Raw genomic sequence first — 26,615 nt, 5'->3', positions numbered from 1 at the left:
TTTTGTTTTTGTTTTTGTTTTTTAACGTTTTTTTATTTATCTCTAGGAGAGAGAGAGAGAGACAGCATGAGCAGGGGAGGGTCAGAGAGAGAGGGAGTCACAGACTGAAACAGGCTCCAGGCTCTGAGCTGGCAGTCAGCACAGAGCCCTATGTTGGGCTTGAACCTATGAACCGCGAGATCATGACCTAAGCGAAAGTCGGACGCTTAACCGACTAAGCCACCCAGGCGCCCCAACATTGTTTTTTGTTTTTGTTTTTGTTTTGTTTTTGTATTTTTTACAAATCAAGTCTTTATTTACTAATTTTTGGTTTTGTGTTTTGTAACTATCTTCTTATATTCCTAATTTATTTGTATTTTTTCTCAAATGACTTTCTAAATGTGATACTTAGCTAATTTGTTTTTAGGTTTCATGTTGTCATAAATGTTGTCAAGGCTCTGGATTTTCTTGTGCACATTGCTTTGGTTACATCCTACAGGTCATTGGCGTTCAGCTCTGACTTGTTTATATACTTTTGATTTACTCAGGATCTATTATAGAAAAATACTTTTTTTTTTTCTCTTTTGCTCTTCTTTTGTTTTTCATTTGCTATGCATTGGGGTTAAAAAATGCACCTGAAATTCCCCATTTTGAAATGTATTGAATGTGTATATGTGTGTATGTCAACTTAATACATGACCAATTTTTGAAAATATTCCATGAATATTAAAAAGAATATATTTTCTTACTGTTAAGGATACTGTTCTCTCCACATGTACTAAATGAAACCTATTCATTGTAATATTCAGATATTGTTTTAGAGTTTATTCAATGGTACCTTTTCTGAGTATGGGTACAAGTGCATGCTTCCCAAATAGTTACCTTGTTCTTATCTTTCTGTGAGAGCTGGGTTAAGTATGGGCTTCTAGGTTCACCTGGCTTTCAGAATTATGATGAAACTCTTCCTTTGTTTTCCAGCAACCTATTTTCAGATAAGTTCAGTATTAATCCAATTCTTTTTCCGTATTGTTACACTTTATGTCTCTCTGAAGTGTTTTCAGACAATCCCTTTATTTTGGGGTTCTGAAATTTGACCAGGCTGAGCCTAAAGTTTTCCTGTTGTTTTAATTTGGGGCTTTTCATCTAAAGATTTGATATGTATATTTTAACTCTTGCTATTTTTATTGTTTCTTCCAATCCATTCTCACTCTTCTGAGTTGGTTTGAAATTTTAAAATTCGCACTAAATGGATGATTCTTCTTCCAGATCTTTTCTTCTTCATGTTCCTTAGGTTTCTCCCCATATTATCCACCTCTCTATTTTTTCCACACTACATGGGTGGTGAATTACTTGTCTCTCCCACCGATTTTTGACTTTTGAGCTATGTACATTTTGCTATTCGGGTCATCCTATTTTGGTCCTCTTTTCAGAGATTTCCTTCGTTGCTTTTTCAATTCAGTTTATTCTTTCCTTTTGAACTTAATATCCCTTGCAAACAACTTAAGGAAATTATGTTTATTTTACAGTTTAATTTCCTGTATGTATATAATTTTATAGTTTAATTTGCTTTGATTCCACCATTTCCCCAGGGGTTCATTCTCCTACTTGCTGAGTTTAGATCTTTGTGATTATTATTATTTTTAAAAATTATATATTTGATGTCTTTTCTGTTGGTCTTCCTAAAATATGTAGGCATTCATGTTTTCTGTTCCTAGCTATAAAAGGGAGTCCCAGCTACAAAAGGGAGTCCCAGCTAGAATGAATATCACTACTCATGTTCCACTGAAGCAGGTCCTGATTACAGGAGCCTAGCTCCAGCAGTGTATGTCAGGAGGCAGGGAAGCATGTGCGCGATCACAGTGCCAGGACTCCCTGTCCCTCCAGTAACCACAGGCTGACTGTACCATTGCTCTTCTCCAGCCTCTGCTACTCTGGAATTTCCTCTGCCTCAACTTGAATCTGCAAACCAATCAAGAGTCTGTAGCTCTAAGAAGTAACCACTCCCTTTATGACAAGAGGGACGTGGGTGGTTATTGATGTAAATGTTTTGTCATTCTTAATTAGTCACCTCACCAACTGCCTTCTCCTGCTCTTTCCCCTAGTTCCCACTGTTGCTGCTCTTTGGATTATTTGGGGGCACAGTTGGGAAAAACACACTCTGTTTGACTTCTTGCTTCCATATGAGACTATGACTTCCTTAGTTCTCAGGTTTTACTTTCAACCTGGTCTGAATTGCTGGGTGGAAAATCTTCCAGAAATAGAATTGATGGTATCTCTTTCAAATCTGTTGATCTAAGAGTTATTCTTTTTTTATATGTATATATGTTTTTCTGTCATTTTAATGAGATTTTTTTAAATGAAAGTAAATCTAGTATTTAGTTAGCCATCTTGAACCTGAAAGCCAACTCTATTTAAGCCTTCAGTATGTAACCAGGATTTTCCATTTTATTGTCCCCTCTCTTGAAGACTTTAGAATTACTGTCTCAAGGTCAAGTCAGAATTATTTTGGGCTTGCCCCTGAGGCTCTTCCCTGGTCTTGATCACTTAGAGTCCCTTCTGAGGTACATCTTAGATGTCTTCTTCTTCAGGGTGGGAATTTAGAGACTGACGTATTTCACCATTTTACATAGAATAAAATTACAATGGTTCAAATTCAGAAAATGTCTTTGAAGATCTACTCCACATTTATCTTAGGAAGTTTCAAGACCTTTATACAGCAATGACTACTGGTTGGTTATCTTTTCATCCCAGAGTTTCCTAGTAGGCTATACAGATCATATCCCCTTCAATTCACTTCTGATTGTGGAACATTTTTCACTTTGTCTAGACTTCCACAATGATATGTCACTCAAGCATTTTGACACATTTTCTCCGTAGATACGGAATATTATCATTTAGCATATAAGGAAATTGATTCAGACAAGTTATTTACTAAATTAGACAAACAAAAAATGGGAATTCTGTCTTCAAACACTGAAGTTCTCTTTATTAAAATTTTTAAAAATGTTTACTTATTTTTTAAAGACAGAGAAAGTGGGGGAGGGGCAGAGAGAGGGGGAAACAAAGAATTTGAAGCAGTCTCCAGTCTGAACTGTCAGCACAGTTCAGACATGGGGCTAGAACTTGTGAACTGTGAGATGATGACCTGAGGCAAAATCAGACGCTTAACTAACTGAGCCACCCAGGTGCCTCAAACACTGAAATTCTTTGCTTGAGTCCCTTTCATGTCCATTTCTTTAATGACCAAGATGAGACCAGTGCCCTTAGATAAAAAACTGATTCCTAGTCTAGATAAATATCCTTTAGGCTAGACGAGAATTAAACTAGACTGTAGGGGAGGGGTTGAATTCAATGTTTGTTGAGAGGAATGTGCCTGAGTATGACAGATTAGGTTTTATTTTATTCTAAAGAATCATAGAACCAATTACTCCTTAAAAAGTTTCCCTGAAAAAAACAATTTCAAACATGATTATAGTAATTATTATTTTAAGATGTTTAATTAGGTCCATATTTCTGTTCAGTTTCCTCCTATTGAGTGTATCAGTTATTTATTGCTGTTTTTAAATGACTTCTTAAAGTTTGTTTATTTATTTGGAGAGAGAGAGAGAGAGAGAGAGAGCACGATCAGGGGAGGGGCAGAGAGAGAGGCAAACAGAGAAGCCCAAGCAGGCTCCATGCAGGGCTCAGTATCACAAACTGTGAGATCATGGCCTGAGCCAAAATCAAGAGTCAGATGCTTAACAGACTGAGCCACGCAGGTGGCCCTATTGTTTTTAAAGCCTTTAAGGTTTTTAAACCCCTCAACATTAGTGGCTTAAAACAACCCCATTTACTCTTGTTCCAGAGCCTAATCTTTTCAGCGGGCACCTCTGCTGATCTATCCAAGCTCAATGATCTTAGCTGGGCTCCCTGATGTGTCTTTTTTCAGCTTCACTGTTGATCATGAGCTGGCTGCTTCCCTCACGTCTGGCGATTGGCTGGCAGGCTACTGGCTGGAACAGCATCTTGTAGTCTTAAGGCTGTCACAGGTGGTATCAGGATTCCCAGAGAGCTTGTGGAAGCTCACCAGCCTTCCTCAGCCTTAGGATTTAGAACTAGTGCAGTGTCACTTTCACTATATTTGTTGATCAAAATAAGTCATAAAGCCAGTCCAGATAGAGAGGGTAGAGAGCTATAAAGTCATATTGAGAGTAGCATGGACACAGAGAGGAAAGTAACTTTTTACAAGCAAAAAACAATAATGCTTGCCAACAACCTACTATCCCTGGCCGTTGTACCCATGCCTCAGCTGCTGAGGGCCTGCAGATGCTTACCTTTTCTGGAGAATTGCTGTAAGCGGAGGGAGGCTGCCTCATTCTACAGATGATACCCCATTTTTCATTTGAGAGGAAGGAGATATGGTCCTCAGCAAATGATTGATGGACATTGGAACTCAAAAAGCCAACCCCTTCGCCTCAAGCAGCAAATATTCTGTAGTGTGATTTAAGCTTCAAAGCCTGCCTATAGAGGCAAAACTAGACTTGATCTGAGACTGTATTTTTGATCTGCTTTTACCCTTTCCCTATCTTACTTTCCTCATCCCTTGACATATTTTTCCTGAAGAGTACACCCTTGATTTGTCACAGTCTCCCAATTCCCTGACTCGGGCCCTGCATCTAGGGGTCCCTCCCAGGATGAATGTTTTGTGATGATCTGATAATGAAAGACAGCAGACCCTCACCCTCAATACATATTTCTAGGCAAAGCTGCATATTTTTAGTTAAGTGACACTCTCTGGGAGAGATCAAAAAGCCCTTTTACACTTTGGTGAAATAATAGCCACTAATGTTTGCAAAATGCTTGCCCCGTACTAAGCTTTGTGTTAGGTATGTAATACATATGATGTCATTAAACCTTTACCATAACCACGAGAGAGCTGCTGTTACCATTTCTTATACTTGTAGTGTTTTTGAAATCGTTTCATGTCTGGGATTGTGTTGTACTATTCTCTAGAAACAAAAGACTTCTGAGTCTGCGTAAAAATAGCCTTGGACACATGACATAAGGAAACACCTGATAAGTGTCACAAACCAGAAAGACAACTTGACTTTCCCTCACCTGGGAGTATCAGGCTTCTCTGGGTTCATCGTTGAACGGTATTGATAGGAAAACCTGATGGACAAGGGAACATCCCTGTTCAAAATACTAATCATTTCGTTGAAGTTGTTTGGTCATTTTGGTGTGCAATACTGATATTGCAGAGTATTTTGCTAAATCATGCATTTGTGGATCCAGCCATGTTCGTCTTAGTTTTAAAAAACTTACATGCTGTCAGGTTCCCATTAAGTAAGTTGCATTTGCTAAGAACAAGCATTTACTAAGTTTTCACCACATGTTAAGTATTTTCTCTCTATTTATATTTGTCTATAGGTATCTATATAGATAAGTATATATAAAGATATACATACATGTGTACATATAAATATATAACATAAGTAAAAATATTAAAAGTATATAAAATAAACATTGTGGACGTCACAGGAAGATGAGAAATGAGTCAATAGTAACTATTCATGTCAGTGGACCACTCATTTCAGCAGCTGCAGCAGGAAATAGGAAATCTTATAAAGGGAGGGTCAAGGAACAGGCATTAATTCTTTGCTAGTTGCGTGGCAATGCTTTGTCTTTCTCAGTTTAGGTGGAAATGGCCTCTGACTCCAAGGGAAAACCCAGAGAGGAAGACCAGATAAGACTGTTTGCCATGGTACTATGCCAGAAACCAAGAGGCTTGGAGGGGTAAAAAGAACCATCCCCCTAGTCACACAGGTAGCAAGTGGTGCTACTGAGATTTGAACCTGGGTGCTCCATTGCCTGCTGAAATAGCAGGAAATGAAAGAGTTGGGCAAGGTGCTGACATGTGAGGGGCACCTTCTGGAGAGCGACTCATGCAGTGCAGTTTCTTCTGTAGTGACAGCGAGGAAGACAGCAACAGGTGCTGTCCCACGTAGCTCTTGTATCTCCAGCGGCCTGAGCCACGCCCCTGCGAGTTTCATTTTTGGGAGATTTCATCTGCATTTAAATTAACTATATTAGTTACTCAGAAACAGAACAGACGTTCCAAGATAAAGAGAGCGTGAGAGACAGAACTGTGTTTCTGAGTCCAGCTCATGTGAAACCTCTGTTAAAACTGACAAGAAGTTGCCAAGAAGCTTAAATTTTGGAACTTTGGTAAAGAAAGTTTCTCTGGAAAGTGCTGTGAGGACATAACTCTTTCAGTGAAAACAGCAGGATCTTGGTTGCCTTGTTCTGTACAGATCCAGAGCATAGAAGCTGCCTCTGGGGGCTCCCTCGTGTTGGGCCCATGAGTGACCCACTGGATTGCACACCATGCAGGGAGGATCCACAGGAAGAACTCAAGTTTCCAAAGACCTGTTGTTTCATCTAAGAAAAACACAATCAGACCGGAGCTCTGTGAATGCCCAGTCTACTCTCACCTTCACAGTCAGTAGATTTTTATGTGTCCTTCTAGGATGACAACAAAGCCAACACTTAGTTTCACATCTGCCCAAGGGAACTCTTTCCTTTGTCTGAGCAGGCAGCCAGGGAATGCAGGTCACTTCTCTTACCTAATATGCAGGAGGAACCTTAAAGAGACAAATGAGGAAAGACTCGAGTGCATAAGGCAAAAGGACTGGAAAAGATCAAAAAAGAACAATAGAGGCCTGGTGAGCAATCCCTGGCGGAATGCCCAGAGCAGCTTCAGGAGTGGGACGGAGCTCAGAAAGAGCATTTCCTGCTCTGGGTTAACAAAACAAATGCAACCTTCCTCTAAGAGGTGGTCTGTTCATCCTGGGTAACATTGGGTCATGAATTTTAAAACTGCAGGTAGTAATAAAAACAGCAGTCAGTTTAACACTGCATGAATGGGTCTCTCCCTGCATCACCCTCTGCACACCTGGGTTATATTAATATTCTCTTGTGTGTGAGCAGTTTCCCAGAAAGTTTCAGTCTTAGTGACAGCCTGAACAGCCTCTTGCTTTCTCTGAAACCTCTCCTACATTTCCGATCTTCTATTTTTCTCATCCTACACTTTGATAGAAAAGAAAGGGTAATCACTAGAAAGGCTAGTGAGCAGCAGTTGTTTGTGACCATAATTATTGTTGGAATTATCAAAATCATAAGTCTGCTTTTGTCATAGAATCCAAAATGACTTCATGCTTTCCCTACTCTAAAGTTCATCAGCCCCTCTCTTCAGCAGTACTTTGGAAGTTTCCAGAAACATTTCACCCTCTCAGTCTTCATGGCTTTCCTTCAGAAAGCTGGTAAGACTAGATTTCTCTTTTGAGTTTGCTGGACCAAGAGAACTTGGACTTGGGGAGGGGGTAGGATTTGCCTTCGACCTCCAGGTTTGTTATCGTGAACCACTTTGCACGTAAAATTTTCCTGATGCTTATACAAACCTGTAATAAGACCACAGTCCTTTGAACTCTGAGCAGGTGTATGGTTTTACAGCACAGTATTTTAAGATAGAATTTGTTTTAATCTTCCAGTTAAGCCTCTTTATACAAACAGAGCTGCCAAGAGAACAAATACAATTCACTTACAAGTTGTTTGTCTAGTTAACAGTAAGTACGCAAATCAGTTTCCTGTTCACACAAAGGATTTTCTTGTGTTTGAAATCTTTGACCAAGGGGACATTGGCTTGGATTTTTACAGGGAATTCGCAACGTTAATGATCTATAGTGCTCTGTGCACCAGGATGTGAGGTGACTTAGCAAGCAGCCGGTTAGCACCAAACAAGTATGTTGCTGGAGCTTCTGAAAAGGACCTTTGTGTGTGTAGTGCAAACCATCACAAAGGGTCCACATGGAAATAGAAGTTCAATGTGCAGTGAAAGATATCAGGAAGTTGGAGGACAGCACAGAGGAAAGGAAAAAGGAAAGACTTATTGTCAAGATAAAACTAAGACATGGGCTTGCAAATGGTCCATTTCCCTCAGGTTTTGTGTTCAAGATTTTCATCTCCTTTTTTTTTCCCCACATGTATTTCTTCCTTTCTCTTTAAGAAGCATGAAAACATTCACATTCATATGTATTTCCAAAGAGTCTCTTCTGTCTTGAGTTTCCTGGCAGGGTTAGGTTATTCTTGAAAGACAAGTCGTATGCAGCATTCATAGCTGAAGGTCTGCATGCTTTCAAAGGGCTGGTATCTTGGGAGCATTGCTGATTTGTACCCTTGGAACAGTACAGTGCTACTTTATTAGTGTAATCCCCACCCACCAATGAATTAATTGATGTACTTTGTCCTTTTTGCTAGGTTCTTTGAATCTCTTCATGTGTAGACTGAAACGTATTCCCCTTCAGCTTAGATAAGTTAGAAAGAAGTTGCCTATTGCCTCGGGGAAAGGAAGATATTATAGAACCTGAATGACAAAGGTAACATATTCTTATTTCTTATATTCAAAGCTGCTGGTTTTGATGGAAAATGGAAAAATGCATAAGCATCCATGTAGAACCAGTTTCTCTTGAGACCAAGTCTGGGTGGATGCAGGTGTGAAGGAACCACTTATAAGTGTGCAGGTTGGAAAATAGAGACTTTACAACCAGGTTCGGACCAGGAAACAGCAATCCTCAGGGCAACAACATTTTCCCCTAACCATGCCATTTTGATGTGAGAGCTGGCAGGTATCTGTGAAAACTGGAAGCACAGTGCATCTAGGCAGGAGGGGGCAAGGTGAGGACAGTTTCTTCAGTTCTAGGTGCACTAGAAGTTGAGCACCTAGAAGGTAACAGCTTGCAAAGCCAGTATAATGTCACAACCAGGATATTGACATTGATACACTTAAGTTACAGAACATTTCCATCATCATACAATCTTCATGTTGCCCTTTTGTAACTATCTCTACTTTGCTTTTCCATCCTTAACATCTGGCAACCACTAATCTGTTCATTTCTATGATTTTGCTATTTTGAGGAAGCATGTGTTTCTCTGTCACCTTCTGGAGAATAATGTTGCTGATATAAAATGCTAGGTTGGAAACTTGTTTCTTTCAACAATTTAAACATTTCACTCCACTTTCTTCTTTCTTGCATGGTTTCTTATGAAGAGCCCAGTGTAATTCTTATCCTTGTTTCTCTGTGGGTAGGTGCTTTTGTTTGTTTTGGTTTTGGTCTTGGTTTTTTGTTTTACTCTGGCTTCACTCAAGATTTTCTTGGTCTTCTTTTGCAGTTTGAGATATATATATATATGTGTGTGTGTGTATGTATGCACAGGCATGCACATGTGTATGTTTTATATTTATCTTGCTTGGCATACTCTGACTTTACTACACTTGTGATACAGTGTCTCTCATTAATTTTGGAAAGTTCTTGGCCATTGTTACTTAAAGCATTTTCAAATGATTCCAGTTCATTTGAAACTGGAATTTGATTCCAGTATGGACCCCAACCTGGGGCTCTGTCTAACAAAATGCAGGATCATGACCTGAATCAAAATCAAGAGCTGGACGCTTAACTGACTGAGATACCCAAATGCCCCTAAAACAATCTTTTCTATATATCCAGAAAATCTTGCTGAGACTTGATCAAAATTGCATTAAACTTGTATATCATTTTTGGGAGAGTTGAGGTCTTTACCATGTTCAGTCTTCCAATCCATAAACACAGTGTATCTCTCCATTTATTGAGATCTTCATTGATTGGTTTTATTAGCATTTTAGTTTTCAGTATATAAGTCTTATACATGTTTTGTTAGACTTATATGTAAAAATTTTTTTAAAACTTCAGTGATTTTTTTTTTTTTCTATTTTTATCTTGTATCCTGAAACCTTGCTGGACTCACATATTAGTCCTGGGACTTCTGTAACTGTCTCTTAGTGTAGACTAAGGACAGTTTCATTTCTTTCTTTCCAGTCTATATGTCTTATATTTCCTTTCCTTGCCTTATTGCACTGACTATAACTTCCAGCACTCTGTTGAGTAATAGTGGCGAGAATGGACATCCTTGCCATGTTCCCAATCTTAGCGGGGGAATGTCCAGTCTCTCATCACTAAGTATAATGTTATCTATAAGTTATTTTTTTGTAGATGCTGGTAATCAAGAGAATAAATTCTTCATAAGAGAACAAGTTGAAAATTACCTTCTATCACTATATCTCTGAGAGTTTTTAATCATGAATGGGTATTACGTTTTAACACATGTTTTTTCTACAATGGCTGATAAGATTGCGTAGTTTTTCTTCTTTAGCTTACTAATGTGCTGGATTACACTGATTCAGTTTTGAATAGTGTATCTATCTTGAATCCTTGGAATAAATCTCACTAAGCGTAATTATTCTTCATTATTGCCAAGTACTATATTGCTACTATTTTGTTAAGAGTTTTTGAGTCATTATTTACAAAGGGTATCGGTCATAGTTTTTTTGTCTGGTTTTGAAATTGGGGTAATACAAACTTTATACAATGAATTGGAAAGTGTTCCTCCTTGTGATTGTTAATTTCCTGTGTCAACGTGGCTAGTCCACAGCACTCTGATATTTCATCGAATATTATCTGAGCAGTTTCAGTGGAAGTTTTTTAAAAATGAGATTAACATTGGAATCTACAGACTTTGAGAAAGCAGATTACCCTCCAAAATATGGGTGGTGTGCCTCATTCAAGAAGTTAAAGGCCTTTATGGAAGAATATTGACAATCTGTAAAGGATGGAGAATTTTGCTAGTAGACTGCCTTTGAATTTTAACTGCAACATTAACTCTTCCTGGGTCTCCCGATTGCCAGCATATTCTGCAGATTTTGGACTTGCTGTCCTCTTCAATCTTATGATCTAGTTCCTTTAAATAAATCTCTCCCCATCTACACACACATACACACACACACACACACACACACACACACACACATACACCTCTGAGTTGTCTCTGGAGAACTCCTATGCACTCCTATATTCTGGAAGAGATTGCATACAATTGGTGTTGATATTTCTTTAAATATTTGATAGAATTTGCTGGTGAACCCTTTGGGCCTGAAGATTTCTTGTTTCAAAATTATTAATGCAGTTTCCTTACTATTTATATAGCTATTCATATTACCTATTTCAAACTGACCGAGTTGTTGTGGTTTGTGTTTTTCTAGAAATTGGTCCATTTCATCTACATGGTCAAATTTAGGTGTGCAGAGTTGTCAACAATAATTCTTAAATTATCCTTTGATGTCCCTATGAATTTCCCTCTCGGTTTTGTTCCTGATATGACATGCTGTGTCTTCTTTATTTTTTGTCTCTCTTGTAGAGGTTATCAGTTATATTGCTTTATTAAAAAAAAAAAAAATCAGCCCAGCTTCTTGTTTCCTTGATCTTCTACACTGTTTTACTGTTTTTAAATTCATTGATTTTTGTCCTCCCTGTATGATTTTATTCCTTCCATTTGCTTTGACTTATTTTGCTCCTGTTTTCAGTGTTCTTCACATGGGAACTTAATTTTTGATTTGGGACTTTTCCCTTTTTATAATAGAAGTTCTTGCTCAGCAATGCTTTAGCAATGTCCCACAAATTTTGATATATTGCATTTTGATTTTCATTCAGTTCAGTGTATTTTTAAATTTCTTCTAGGACTTCTTTATCTCATGGATTGTGTCAAAGCATATTATCTAGTTTTCAAGTTGAAGATTTTCCTATTATAATTTTGTTACTCATTTTTAGTTTGATCCCACTCTTTATGGGATTTCATATCTCTTAAATTTGACAAGATTTGTTTTAACATCCAGGATATGACCGTTCTTGGCATATGTTCCACTGGCACTTGAGAATAATTCTTATTCTCCTCTTGTTTGATGGAGTGTTCTGTAGGTGTTGATTAGATCTGATGGTGTTGTTGAGTTCTTCTATATCTTTGCTGATTTTCTGCCTGGCTGCTTTACAAGTTGTTGAACGAGGGGTATTAAAATCTTCAAATAAAATCATTAATTTACTTTTCCTTTTAGTTCTATCTGGTTTTGTTTCTCATATATTTCAGCTGTTTTGTGTGGCATATATACATTTTGCATTGCTCTATTTTATTGGTGGATTGACTCTTTAATTACAATATAATGCCCCTCTCCACCTCTGGTAATTTTCTTTGCTCTCAAGTGTACTTTATCTGATATTAATACAGAAACTATTGCTTTCATTTGATCAGTGTTTATATATCTTTTTGTACTTTTAATTTCAATTTGTGTCTATAGTTACATTTGAAATGAGTTTCTTAGAAGCAACATATAGTTTAGACATTGCCATTCTTTGTGTTTTAATTGGTATAATTAGACAATTTATATGTAACTGTTTCCTTGTTAGGTTTCATCCTGCTTTTTTGTGTTTTAATTTCCTATTTTTTCTCTCTGGCTTTTGTTTATTTCTTTGCCTGTTTTTCTCTTTTGGGTTTTTTTTTTTTTATTGTTGTTTATTTATTTAAGTAATCTCTGCACTGAATGTGGGACTCAAATACACTACTCTGGGATGAATAGTAGCTTACCCTTTGAAATGAGTCAGCTACACATCCCTCTGTTTTCTTTCTCTTGCTTTCCTTTAGATTATTTGAACATTTTTTTAGAATTCCATTTTGATTCATTTGTACCAATTTTGAGTATACCTCTTTGCATAGCTTTTTTAGTGGTTCCTCTAGATATTACATTATATATACAACTTACCAAATTCTTTTGTTGAAGATGGTAAAGTACTGCAAATTATTAAATGTGTTTATATGACAGTTCTCTTCGTCATGTGCAGATTATTTTCAAAGTGAGAAGTATGATGGTGCTATTTCGTTATCCAACCCGTTGTGATTATTTAAAATTCTTATAAAGAAGGACACCTAAGTGGTTCAGTCGGTTGGTTAAGTATCCAACTTCGGCTCAGGTCATGATCTCACAGTTTGTGAATTTAAGCCCCTTTTCAGGCTCTGTTCTGAGAGCTCAGAACATGGAGCTTGTTTTGGATTCTGTGTCTCTCTCTCTACCCTTCCCACACTCATTCCTTGTCTCTCTCAAAAATAAATAAACATTAAAAAAATTCTTATAAAGAAATTTATCCACTGTGATTCTCTAAAATTCATTCAAAGAAATGCAACAGAATGAAGACTGTCATACTCCAACTGAAAGAAAAATTGTTTATTTTATAGAGCTTCCATAAAACTTTCTTTACTTCAATACACGTGAGGTCACCAGGAAGAGTGAAAAAGCATCTGTGATGATCTAAGATATGTAAGACATGTGCTTTCTCAAGTTGTCTCACTTTATGGCAAATTCTAATTAACTTTACTCTGGGGAAAATTCCACCGAAATGACCTTACAGTAAACCTCATTATTACTAGTGCTGGCTGGGAGTGATAAAAAAAACATTAAGTTCTCTCTTTCTCTATACCTGGGTAAGTGCTAAGAGGTTTGGATTGGCAGTTCCCTGTCTAGTCTTTAGCTATCATAGTTAATTATGTCTATTCAAGACACATCTGAAAGAACCATAACTTAATCAAACATATAGATGGTTAACTATGGTAGTGCTATTGGCCCAGGGTAGGGGGAGAGGGGGAGAGTACTTCTTTCTCTATTTGCCCTTTAGTAACCTAGAATTTCTCATTTCATCTAAGGACTTATTACTCCTACAGAACGTTCATTAAAGCAACAGAAAGTTTGTTTGTGGGGACTTAAAACTCTTAGAGATTTGCCCCACATTTTCCTGGCAGAAAATATCACAAATACCCCAAAGTGTTAAAGGTTAACACTAGTACTGGAGAGCAGAGATGCTTGGGGGGGGGGGGGGGTGCGGAAATTCATCCTCCAAAAGGGTTTTCCATCCTTGGTTTGTAATTCAAGTTGTTGTTGTTTTTTTTAATTTAATTGCTAAAGAAAACAAATTTCAGCATAGACACAGGCTCACTTTTTAAATCTAATTGTCTTTTCTTAGTGTGTGTTGAGTTCTCCAGTTCTTACTGAAAAAGTAACAGATGGGAATTTGTTCCCTGAAGTTATGCATTACCCTGTTCAGTCTCAGTATTTGATTAGGTGTCAGGGATCTATCAGTATGCTCTGACGCTTGAAACTGCTTCCACCATTACAGATGTAAGGACACAAGTCTAAACCAAACTGACTCCATGACAGGCTTTAAGTTTCTTCTCTAAACTAGAAGGCCTAAGTTTCAGCTTCTCCGAACCTGTCAGGCAGTTACACATTGCCCGAGGCAGGAGAAACCACCCTTGCAATACCCAATCAGGAAAGGCCAGCGACCACCCTCCACATTACTAAGGGAGAGGCCTGGAGATAGAAACTATAGATAGGATACTGTTACCCAATGTCAAAGTTAACCCTTTAGTCTCCGAACAAGACCCTAGGCTCGCTCTGTGATTGGTTGAATTTAAAGGTACTCTAAATGTTGTAATTGGATCCCGCCAAAAGTAACGAATACTCTAGACAATGTGTATGGTTAAACCCGCTGTCAATAATGTTGAATAATTATGATTGGATCACTGTTCCCCTGCTATAACTTCTGTAACTCCCCCGTCACAAACCCCATAAAAACCCTACTCTGCCTTTGCTCGGGGCTCTCAGCACGGATCCACTGCGTTGGTGAGGTCTGGGAGCCCGAGCTCGAGCCAGTAATAAAGCCCTTTGCCTTTGCATGCGTAACTCGGTCTCCCCGGTGGTCTCTGGTCGTTGAGGATACTGCGATCTGGGTATAACACAGATACCCCCTTCCATAGCCTGAGCTCCTGAGTATGACATTTTAGGAGATAACTGCTGTGTTTCAAAATTGTAAAGTGAATAACAAGATGGGGAAAAAAATTTTTTTCTGTCTTAGGATATCCCTTTGTTAAAGTTCTTAGCAAAAAGCAATCTAGAAAAACAACTGCATGGAATGGGTCTAAGTTTCTATGGTAAAAGAGTAAGATTGATTATCCTCCCAGAGGATAATCAGATTAATTTAAATTCTTGGCATCTTTGTGAGGCTGGAGGTAAAGTGAACAAAGGGAACCACATCCCTTCTCCATCCGGATTGCCCATGGCCTGCCTCTCTGAAGGTCGTTTACCCCTGCAAAGGAGCATTCATCCATTCAAAAAAATCCCAGGAGGGTTAAAAAAAAATCCCTCTAACCAATTTCAAATGTATTTAGAAAAGGAACTGTGGCATAGGAAACCTGCCCCTCTCCTGATTTCTTTTTACCAGCCATTTCTTGAACTTATTATTTAACAAGCTTAACAGGTAGAGTAAACAACTCTGAGGTAGTAATAAAGTCTCTATTATTGTATATATAAATTTGGGCTAAACCTACACATCTGACATGATTGATAGAGGATACAAAAGTACAAGCTCATAATAAGTATGCAGTAAATATTTGTTGAGTGAAGGAAAATATACTTTGGATATTAATCTATTAAAAAATGGGAGGAGCGGCTGGGTGGCTTGGTAGGTTAAGTGTCCAACTTTGGCTCAGGTCATGATCTCACAGCTCGTGAGTTTGAGCCCCACATCAGGCTCTTTGTTGACAGCTTAGAGCCTGGAGCCTGCTTCAGATTCTGTGTCTCCCTCTCTCTCTGCCCCTCCCCACTCACACTCTGTCTCTCTCTGTCTCTCAAAAATAAATAAACATTTTAAAAAGGGGGGGATTTTACCAAAAATGACAGTGTGGTGAGAAGATTCTGAGTTCAATGTATAGAGATACTGTTCTGTATAGTCTTCAAAATAGGAGAAGATGGTACGGCAGAGAAAAAGACTTTGTTTCACTCTAAAACCCCCCTTCTAAGTTAGCAGTTGCATTTTAGTGTCATAAATTTAGTTCGTCTTCGGAGAAGCCTTCCTGTATATTAGAAAAATGACAAAAAGGCCACTTAATTACAGGAATGTAAAGCAAATACCCACTATTCATTTTTGAGGATCAAGTTACTGTATCTATAGATGTGCAGGCTAAGATACTTAGCATTCTGTGGAGTAGTGTGTATATTTATTTTTTAAATTTTTTAAGGTTTATTTCTTTCTAAGAGAGAGAGACAGAGTGTGAGCAGGCAAGAGGCAGAGAGATAAGGGGACAGAGAATCCAAAGCAGGCTCCAGGCTGTGAGCTGTCTGCACAGAGCCTGACACGGCTCTTGAACCCATGAACTGAGAGATCATGACCTGAACTGAAGTTGGAGGCTTAAATGACTGAGCCGCCCAGGTGCCCCTGTAAACTAGTATATGCTGAGACATTTCCTCCTCAGGTATTCAAGCTTAAACAACACTCTCTGTGGGATACTGATAGTCTTATAGTCTGTACCTGGGGAGGTATAGTTAGTTATAAGACTATGAGAATCCCACAGAGAGTGTTGTTTAAGCTTGAATAACTCAGGCTCTAGGACATATGGTTGGAGTCTGTGAAGTCAGGCCACACCTTGTGGGTGGATGGAGTTATGTTGAGAAAAAGAATATTGTCATCACTAATCATCTTGGGATTCAAAATGAACAGCTTTGGGTTGAGTGAACTGGTGACCTGCTCCTCTCTCTGAGAAAGGAAGAGAGCGTCTATAGTGAAATGCCAACAGTGGCAGCAAAGCTGATGACCACCACTTGGAAAGAGCATAGCAAGAACTTGAACTAACTGTGTGGTATTTTGCACCATGTTTCGGTTACTCCCAAGCATTTGATAAGGTTTTGTTAAATATGACAGCCTAATATGTTTGTCTGTGTTTTGGAGACGTGAGGGAGGTGTTTCTGTTTGCGGCCTGCCCATCCAGGTACCAGAGTGGAGGATGGGGGGCAGAAGGTAGGCAGTCATAACGTGGCAGGGGGTGACTGCTATTCTCTGAAGTAGCAGAGGTTCAGGGCGTGGATAGCAGGCTGAGGTGTTGAGAACAGTGAGATCTTCACAAATTGTTAGGGGAACAGAATTCAGTGGAATGTTAGATCCAGCAGTAATTTCTCGATAGACACATGGAGGCTTTGTGATTTGAATTTTTTTTTTTTTTTTTACAAATAGTTTATTGACATGTGATTTGAATTTTTTAATGGCTTATGTGAATCTCAGTCTGCAAACTCATGTCCGGACTAGTTCCTTTTCTTTATTTTCTATAAATTGTCAGAATGTTGACCCTAAGCCCTTATCCCACTAGGGAATCAGGAAGTTTAACTTCAGTCATTTTGCTATTCTTTGTTTTTTTTAATGTTTATTTTTGGGAAAGAGAGAGAGCAGAGGAAGAGCAGAGAGAGAGGGAGGGAGATACAGAATCTAAAGCAGGCTCCAGGCTTGAAGCTGTCAGCACAGAAGTCAATGCGGGGCATGAACTCACGAACCACGAGATCATGACCTGAGCCAAAGTCAGATGCTTAACCAACTGAGCCACCCAGGTGGCCCCCAACCTCAGTCATTTTGAATTTTCCATTTCCCTGGCCCTATGCCAGGATTCTCGGTTCCGAGATCATTCTGTCACCTGATGATGGTGAGTTCCCTGTCTTAGTGGTCAGTTTGGTCTCCTCAGGTCTGCTGCTTGGTCATATTCCAGGCACACATGAGTATGGGGCTCTTAGCGGGGCCTAACATCCTGGCCTTCAGAACCCAACCTCCCTGGTGCTTCTGAGATTCTGCTACATCCCTCGAGGAATGTCCCAGAGCAGGGATAGACTCCTACTTCTGTTGAGACATACATGCCTCTCTTGTTCTCCTTTCAGCAGTGACAGGAATCCTTTCCTGTCTCTCTCATCTTCCTGTCACTGGCTTTGGAAAGAAAAGTCTGGAAAAAAGTATCTCATGGTCAGCTTCTCCTTATACTCTGCTCCTTTCACACAGAGCTTCTGGGTCCTAGGCAAGATCACACAGAGCAAGCTACCTTTCTAATGTGGGAATAAAATAGATGCATATATGGAGAAAAATGTATTAATAATCTGAAGACTTTCTGCTACAGGATGATGAAAGAATTATGAGGGGCGCCTGGGTGGCTCAGTCGGTTAAGCATCCAACTTTGGTTCAGATCATGATCTCACAGTTCGTGGGTTTGAGCCCCACGTCGGGCTCTGTGCTGACAGCTAGCTAAGAGCCTGGAGCCTGCTCTGGATTCTGTGTCTCCCTCTCTCTCTGACCCTCCCCTGCTCATGCTGTCTCTCTTTCTCTCTCAGAAATAAATAAAACATTTTTAAAAAATACATATGAGCCTATATTTTTAGTCATAGTCTAGTGAGATTTGAGAATTCCTGAATAATACATGTATATGCATATGTATATATACATATATACACATATATATACACATATACATACATATATTTTTATGATGCCATGTTAAGAATGAATCTGTGTAAAAGTGTTAGTACCCTGATCACAAGGAATACTCCAACTGCAGTGAGAACATCAGACTCAAGCTTAGTTCTGAAACTTAACTACCTATATGACTTTGAGTATTTATTTAAATTTACCTCACTTTTATTATGAAGTCTCAGATACTTAGCCTCTCTATCACAACTACTCAACTCTGCCACTATAGCAAGAAAAGAGCCCAGACAATACCTAAATGAATGACCATGACTATTTTCCAATAAAAATTTATGAACTACACAATTTGAATACCATATAATTTTTGTTCCACAAATGTTATTCTTTGATTTGTTATTGTTGTTGTTCAGTGATTGAAAAATTCAAAAGCCATTCTGAGCTCACTGGCCCTGCTAACACAGGTGGGAAACTGGATTTGGCAGGCTCTAAGATTGCAGCTCTAAAGTCTAGAGCTTAGTTTTCCCACTTGTAAGTGAGAAATCCATATCTCACAGGGTTGTCAGGATAAACAGAGGCAGAATTTTTTACTTTGCTTTATAAATTTAAGGCATAATTGCCAAATATGCTAAATGTGCTGAGGTGACCTAACACCTACATTTTTGTCTAAGTAGGAGACAAAAGCAGGTAGAGCTACAACCAATAATCTTTGCAGACGTCACTAAACTGATTTTCTTTCTCTATGTAACATAGAATCCATGCCACTGACATGAAGGGAGAATTTTGTAGTTTTAAAAAGTAGACTGTCTAGGGGCACCTGGGTGGCTCAGTTGGTTACGTGTCTGACTCTTGATTTTGGCTCAGGTTATGATCTCACAATTAGTGAGTTAGAGCCCCGCATTGGGCTCTGCACTGATAGCCCTGAACCTGCTTGGGATTCTCTCTCTCTTCCTCTCTCTGTGTCCCTCCTTTGCATGCTCGCTCTATCTCTCTCTCTCTCTCTCAAAATTAAATAAATAAATTTGAAAAGAAAAAAAAGTAGACTGTCTGTGTGTGGGACTCCTTCCTTTAGAAAATGCCAGTTCTGATAGTTACCATTTACCTACTTACTTGTGTTGGTGGTATGGACAAGATGACTTTTTACCATCAGAATTTCCTCTTTCTACACAGCACACACATCAAAACAGAAAGATTCAGAAACTGTCTCGACCTCATGAGGAAGATGCCATGGACTCTGGGTGAATTACTTTCTTTAGGTTTTTGTTGTCTTACCTATGTCATGCATAGGAGAATAAGCCTTAACATTGAATGTAGGATGTAATATACTTTGAATGTATATATTAGATTATAAATCAAAAGATCAAGATGCTGGAATTTTTGGTGATAACCACAAGACACCAAATTCACCTAGTGTACACACTGAGTATTTTGGATAGGAATTCTAAACCCACTTACTTACAGGCCAGGCAGGTAAGATAAATGTCTTAAGCAGCCTTAAGCTATAAGCTTTCTTATGACAATTGGAAATGGTGAGGCCTAGTGGGAACTGTAGAATGCAACCTCACCCTCTTAAAAGCATTTACTTTAAAAGAAAGAAAGTGGGGCACTTGGATGGCTCAGTCCGTTAATCATCTGACTCCTAATCTCAGCTCAGGTCTTTATGTCAGACCCTGCATTGGGCTTCATGTTGAGTGTGAAGCCTAAATTAAAAAAAAAAAAAAGAAAAAGAAAAGAAAAGAAAAGAAAAGAAAAGAAAAAGAAGGAAAGAAGGAAGTGAGAGAGAAAGAGAAAGGAAAGAAAGAAAGAAGAGAAAGAAAAAAGAAGGAAAGAAGGAAAGAAAGGAAAGTGAAATAAGGAACAGAAAGGAAAAGAAAGGAAGGAAGATAATAAGTAAACAAAATGTAATGAGCAAACAAAACTCAAAACACTATTCTGGCTAAATCCAATAAATGGGTCTATTGAATATAGACAACTTTTTGTCTCTTGGTGTCAAATGAACTTGAGAAGGAAATTACCTATGAAAAATTATGTTTCCTATAAATGGAAATGGAGGCTGACCTGAGAAAGAGCTATAGTTGGTGAGTGCCTTTATTTCTGTAACTACACAGAGATGGTGAGTGTTACGAAAATTACAAAGTGCTGGGGGCCATAGGCCTTTGTTCTGATATTAACTAGTTGTAAATTTGAGATTATATAGCTAAAACCTACCTCATGAAGATTAAATAAAATCATCCTTATGAAAATATTTTGATTATAAATTTAAATATAAATGTTAGGTATATTCCTATATACATAACTGATGGCTAGTAAATGCAGGTCCCTAACAAGACAGTAGGGCTTCCACTGTTTGTGGTTTCTTTCATACCAATTTGATTTAAATAGCAGCTAGGTGTTAAGACACACCTTGTTATTACAAAATCACCAATTTTGTTAACATCTTTTTCTCTTTTTAAGTTTATTTTAAGAGAGAGAACATGCACACATTTACACTCATGGGTGAGTGAGAAGGGAGGTGGAGAGAGAGAGAGAGAGAGAGAGAAGGAGAGGGAGAGAGAATCCCAAACAGGCTCCAGGCTGTCAGCACAGAGCCCCACCAGGGCGGATCCCATGAGATCAAGAGTCTGAAGCTCAACTAACTGAGCCACCCAGGTACCCCAGCTTTTTTTCTTTTAACAAGAACTCACTGTTATCATTGTTTGGACACCATGTGACAAAGAGTTAGTGCTGGGATAGATCTTTCTCTCCCATTCTCCTATCATCCTTTGCTTATGCTATCATCATTTTGTGGAAAAGGTGATATCAGATAATAAACCCTTGGCAAGACTTATTTGTGGCATTTAGGAAAAGGGACTTCAGAAGTTATTAGATAATATGTCATGTGATTTTCCCATCCATCCAGGAATAAAGAATTGGACATTTTGGGATTTGAGTACTAAGGATCTTCTTTGTTAAACAAAAAGCAAATGAATATAAACCTTATAGATAAAAATATCAGACATTTTAATGTCATCTTGCTGCAGGTTCATGTTATTGGGTATGTATTGAGAATCTGATTCCAGATGTTCAATTTCTTCAGGAAGCTGAGAATAAGAACTGTTTTTGATTTTGTTGTGTTTTACCATAAAAGTTCTCATTTTGTGAGGTAAGGAAAATGTCATGGCCAGCCCTATCTTTGGCTGTGAACTTTGTCCCAGTGTACTAGTACTTTTATTTTAAAAAGGTTATTTCCTACTTGAACTTGATTCTCCTCTGTTAAGCAAAAAGGTCTCTTGTGTCTGGGAAATCTTAATAAAAGATGTTGTTGTTTTAGCAGGGGAAATTTTTCATAATGATTTATTCTTTACAATTTCCTTTTTCCTTCCACAAACTTCTTGAATCTCAGGCGTTTGATTCACCAAGTCCTTTAAAAATATTTTTCTTACGTCTTTTAGGATAGTTTTGTCTGTAGTAACTATACTTGAAAACTGCCCAAATAAATATTATTTTCACTTAAGCCTGCAACAGTCATCACCACTTCTCTATTTGTTGCATTACACCAACAATTTTTTGCTTCAGTGTAAGTAAAAGAAAATGATTGGATTTGGGGATAAGCAGGGAGGAGTGTAGGAGATAATTAAAAAACTTGATTTAATTCATTCTTTCCCGGAAATGCATTTAGGCAGAAAGCATCATGATTTCTTTGCTTTTGCTGAACTTCATTGAATCCTAGGGTACCCACTTCACATTTCTGGACTGGTTTCTCCAATGACTAGCTTTTTTGATAGTCCTTAGCAAGTCCTTTGCTATAACTGCAGCTGGCCATGAAAGTATTTGGAAGCACAGCCACATAATAATGAAACTAAATTATTAAATCCAACATGTATTTATATTAGTTAAACATACCACACATTCAGTTGAACTTCTGAGAAAAGTTAATGACTGGTGAAAAAAAAAAAAGAGTTAAAACTATGCATGCAGTTCCGTGAATGTTTTTAGAATGTTAGAGAAGGGCTTGAGTTACTTGTTTAATGTGTTAATAATCTGGATTTCCGGAAATCCAGAAAATTATTTTTTCAACCAGCTTTGTTACCTGATGATTTCCATTAAGAAGTAAGGTCCTCAGCATGCTACTTGTCTCATAATATGTACACCAGATATTTTAAAGATTTTAGGCTATTTCAGCAGCCTAACTTGCTTGTAAGCAAATAGACATTGCTCCAGTGTAGGGGTGCAATCTGATATTAGTTCATCTGAACCAGGTGTTGGGCACAATTTAAGGCTTAACTATTCATTTATTCAGAGGAATGGCAGAAAATGGAAATGAACTCTGAGGACATACAGTGGTGTAAATATCCGGCTAGGAACATGAATTTTCCACTTAGGAATGCCTCAGAGCCCAGCAATACCTCTTTTGACTACACCCCTCCCCCAGTCACCCCCACGCCACGCTGTAAAATCTGGATATTTAAAGAATTCTTATTATTAAGACGCCACTAGTAGAGATCAGTCTTTTTCACCTTCGGGCAGAGTCTTTTCCCCACTTCTCATTTGGAGATCAGATGAGACCTCTGGACCTCATTTGGACCAGAGTTGAGATAACCCAGATCGGTTTTGTGGGGGAATAGGAGCCTTGATGCTTTCTTCTTCATTGGCTTGTCTTGAATATTTAGAGGGAAAGGGCTCAATTAATTATTAACAGCAGTTCCAGCTCCACCTGTTACTTTATCTCCACTATCAATCTGCTTTCATACTGAGGGCTAGCCAGGGCTTTAGCCAGGGGAAATTGACCTAGAAGTTAACATCCGCCTATGTGGGATGTTGATGGGATTTTCTTTTCTCTCCTTCAGTATTTTCCATCGATCTCACACCCCCCCTATCCCCCATATCCCTTGGGATTAAGACAATCTCTGGTAAAATAAAGAGATGGAAACTTGATTATCATAACAGATCAAAATTGTAGAGATAATGATTTATCTTGGAGACAGTCCACTCTTTAGAAACTAAAAGGTTTAAAGTTTTCTCATAGAAATACTCAGTGAGGACATGCCAACCATCGACCATGTTGTAAAAAACAATAGGCAAAACCTCAATTTTGGAACAGAGAGACCTAGTCAGGGCCAGACAAATAGATCAAAGAGATTCTGGGGTTGGAAGAGCTAAGGAGAAGGGAGCAGAGAAAAGGGATTTCTGACGTGGATTCTGTAGAGGCTGAAACACACTCCCTGGAAAAGGTTCTTTAGGAACCATGGAAAAGTACCTGGATTCACTTTCTGGGGTAGGTGTGTATTCACAATCAGGGAGTTGTAAATTGGTTTCATTTCTGATCATTGACTGTAAATGTTCATACTTACTGACCTTGCATTTGAAATAATGAGATTATGTGCAAATAAAGGAAGATTCTAGCTTTGTATGAAACAGAACCTACTGGTAGAATCTATGAGTTTTTTTTGCAGTGAACATCTAGAGTCAATATCGTAAAGCTATTATGAGCCCAAAACTCATTGCTTCCTTTTTTTTTTTTTTTTTTTCCTTAAGTCAGGTTTGGAATCTTTGTTTCATACATAGTCAGGATCCATAATCAGATTATGTGCTGGTTGCATTTGATCGAAGATTGCTCCCACTGGTTTGCAAGGAACAATTCTCCTTCTGGGATTACCAGAAGGGGATTACCAAAGACTCAGGATATGAATTCTTAGTGATTACTCATGTTCAGTAAATTTAAGAACCTTTATTAAAGCAGTGCTAATCAGGTTTACTCTGTGTTCACCCACATTCCCTCTTCCATTTCATAGCTCCCTTATATTTAAGAATACTCTTGTGTGTCTGTGAACTCTTGAATGATAAAGGTGGTGATTATCATATTTGATGTGACATTTCTAACATCTTCTGTCATATCTTGTAGATAGAAGAGTTTCAGGGAGTATTTATTGAACTGGTTGAATTAAATCAAGAAGTAGTAATGCAGTTATTTTCATGGGACAGCTAGAGCTATTTGTCTGACTCATACAGTACCAGAACAGTAAGAATTAAGTACCAAAGTCTCCCCCAAAGTTAGTGCTGAACTGCTCCCTTTGGGTGGGAAAGTTTATTTGAGGGGGATGTGTGAAAGAGGAATATGATATGATTTCTTGTAACTCATTAATTATAGGGTAGCTTTCCTTTGCCCATCCTCTGTTTTTTCTGACATGATTTTGTGCTGTCCACACCTCCTTGATACAATAATAACAGAAGAGTATATTTTGCTTTCGTCTCAGTTTTGATCCAACGGGAAAAATCACTGTTGTCTGTTTTCCTAAGGAGATGTTGTCCCAGGGCACTTTTCCCAAAGGGCCACAGTACTGATTCATCCATTCTTTATTTATTTTTATTGCTTTGATTTTATGTCATTTCAACCCTTGCTAAATGTTAATGAAGCACATGCCATAAAGAAATACATTCTAGAGGACATGAAAAAACAGACCTCATGCCAATGATTCCAGTCTTCAGAACCTTAACATTCCCCAGTTTCCCAGTTGGAAGCTTGCCTTCCATGGCAGTTTTCTGTTCACAGATGTGCCGCTCACAGATAACAGGATTGGTGGCACCTTGCAGTGTGACAAACCTCTAGTAAGAAAATGACACTATGTTTTTTGACCATCTGTCTAGTTGTGTGTTTTTCTCTCTCTCCTACAGTTATCTGGGATGTCTAAAAACGTAGTATCACACAATTGTGTGGGTTACCTGACTGCTGATGTCTGAAGGGGAAACATGCCAGCATTGGTTGTGAAGACTCCCCTTTGTTTTCCAACAGGCACATTATAGGATACATTCAAACCCATCGTGTTGAAATTGAGTTTGCCAGTGTTGAGACTAGCTGGGTTTTGGACTTCACAATGGTGACACTAAATAAACATTTATTTTCATATTGGGGATCCTTACATATCCTCATCAGAGACCACAGGGTTGATACTATTATTAAGGCAAGTTGGGGCTTCTTGTAAACATTCAGGAGAGTCCTCAACTTCTTGGAAAGGATGGGATCCCTGCTCAGCTTCCAGCTGCTGAATCTTTCTTTCCTTTTCCTCTAAAACTTCTTCCAGCTGGGTGATCTTTTCATTCTGAAGGGACACCTGCGTCGACAACTCCATAATCAGGTTAATTTTTCGATCACCTTCTTCCACAGGCGGGAGACCTCCACAGGGCTCCTCCTGAGGGTTGTCTTGTAAAGCAAACAAGAAAAAGAAAATCTGAGCAGTTTTAATTGGATTTCCCAGAACTCAAAGAGAGGGAAGATGGAAAAGCTTTATTTCTCACGTTCTTAAAAGGGAACACAGATGTTGCGTCATCTGGTCAGATATACCAAGAATGGAATCTGGATCCGGTGAGGGAAAAAGATTCTGGGTGCTCATGAAAAAAGAACTTGTAAGCCTCTAGAGAGGGAGGAGAATCAGTCTTTGCCAACTGTTTTTTTGTACACATTTAACTTTTAATTAACCATGGGAATGAACCGTCCTTGAAAATTGAATCTATAAACAACAGCTATCCCAAGTTTCATGGTATCCTTTTGCCTAAGAATCTTTAACAAGAGTGACAATCAAGTAGAAATATACTTTAAATTTAATCTTAACTCAAATAGAAAGAAAAGTTGTTATTGCCCCTTCTGTGGGAAGTGATGAGAAAAGGCTATTTACTTGACCCAAGTCAGCTTTAGAGTTGGTAGAGGTATAATTTGAGGTGATCTAGGAAAACTTACAGCATAGTATCTTCCATGGAGATTCTCTCTCTCTCTCTCTCTCTCTCTCTCTCCCCCCCCTCCCCCTCTCCCTCTCTCTCTTTAGGTCTGAAGGCTTATAGCATTTCTTTCATAAAATCACAAATAACCCATAAAACTTATGCTTTAAAATTTCTCACCCTTCAGATAAGGATCAAAGCCTTAATAAGTTGAGAGAAGCTTCAACAAAGAGATAAACTGTTAGTGACTGATAGCAGGGAATCCTTTAAAAAAAAATCCTGTACCATCACAAAACCATCACAAAAGTTACCTGCTGAAAGAAAACCTTATCCTATTAAACTGTAGCAAGACTCCCCTCCTTACTACTCTCATCCTGAAATTTCCACCATTAAAATCATTTCCCTGAGTTAAATGGAGGGAAGACATTAGCTATAAAAAGGGATGTCAATGACTTGGATATCACTGTAGGAATACTCAAACTAATAGTGTATAAATTCATGGTATTAACAGTTAATCATTAGAATTAAAGGTCCAGCATTTACTCAGTCCTTACTGAGCATTTACTCAGTGGTGTAAACCAACCACATAGTACCTGTACACCTGCTAAAGACAGGGCAGCTTTGCTGTGATATTCCATGCAGGAGGGGAATATCATCTTCTCAGCAAATACAATTTTTTTTTGCATTTTTTTTCTAATTTTCCCAAGCAATCATGAGATGAAAGCTTGAGCACTGAATTATACAGTGGGAAGGATGCTTCTGACCTTATAA

The 26,615-nt window shown here is 38.4% G+C and overlaps 1 protein-coding gene and 1 long non-coding RNA gene across 2 annotated transcripts in view; one reads left to right on the top strand and one right to left on the bottom strand.

Annotated features, from left to right (window-relative positions):
• The window catches only part of LOC120234748, a 245,290-nt gene that overhangs the window by 116,423 nt on the left and 102,252 nt on the right, over positions 1–26,615 (top strand). The gene's annotated exons all lie outside the window — the stretch shown is intronic.
• CCDC192 (coiled-coil domain containing 192) overlaps positions 25,011–26,615 on the bottom strand; it is a 203,210-nt gene continuing 201,605 nt past the window's right edge. The window contains 1 exon segment of the mRNA XM_039236709.1: positions 25,011–25,332. Within this exon segment, the coding sequence (XP_039092640.1) occupies positions 25,049–25,332 (284 nt within the window). The 3' untranslated portion in view covers positions 25,011–25,048.

This window comes from Hyaena hyaena, unplaced genomic scaffold (assembly GCF_003009895.1).
Source record: "Hyaena hyaena isolate Hyena2069 unplaced genomic scaffold, ASM300989v1 scaffold_115, whole genome shotgun sequence".
NCBI lineage: Eukaryota > Metazoa > Chordata > Mammalia > Carnivora > Hyaenidae > Hyaena > Hyaena hyaena.
This window is presented reverse-complemented; position numbering and strand designations above follow the sequence as displayed.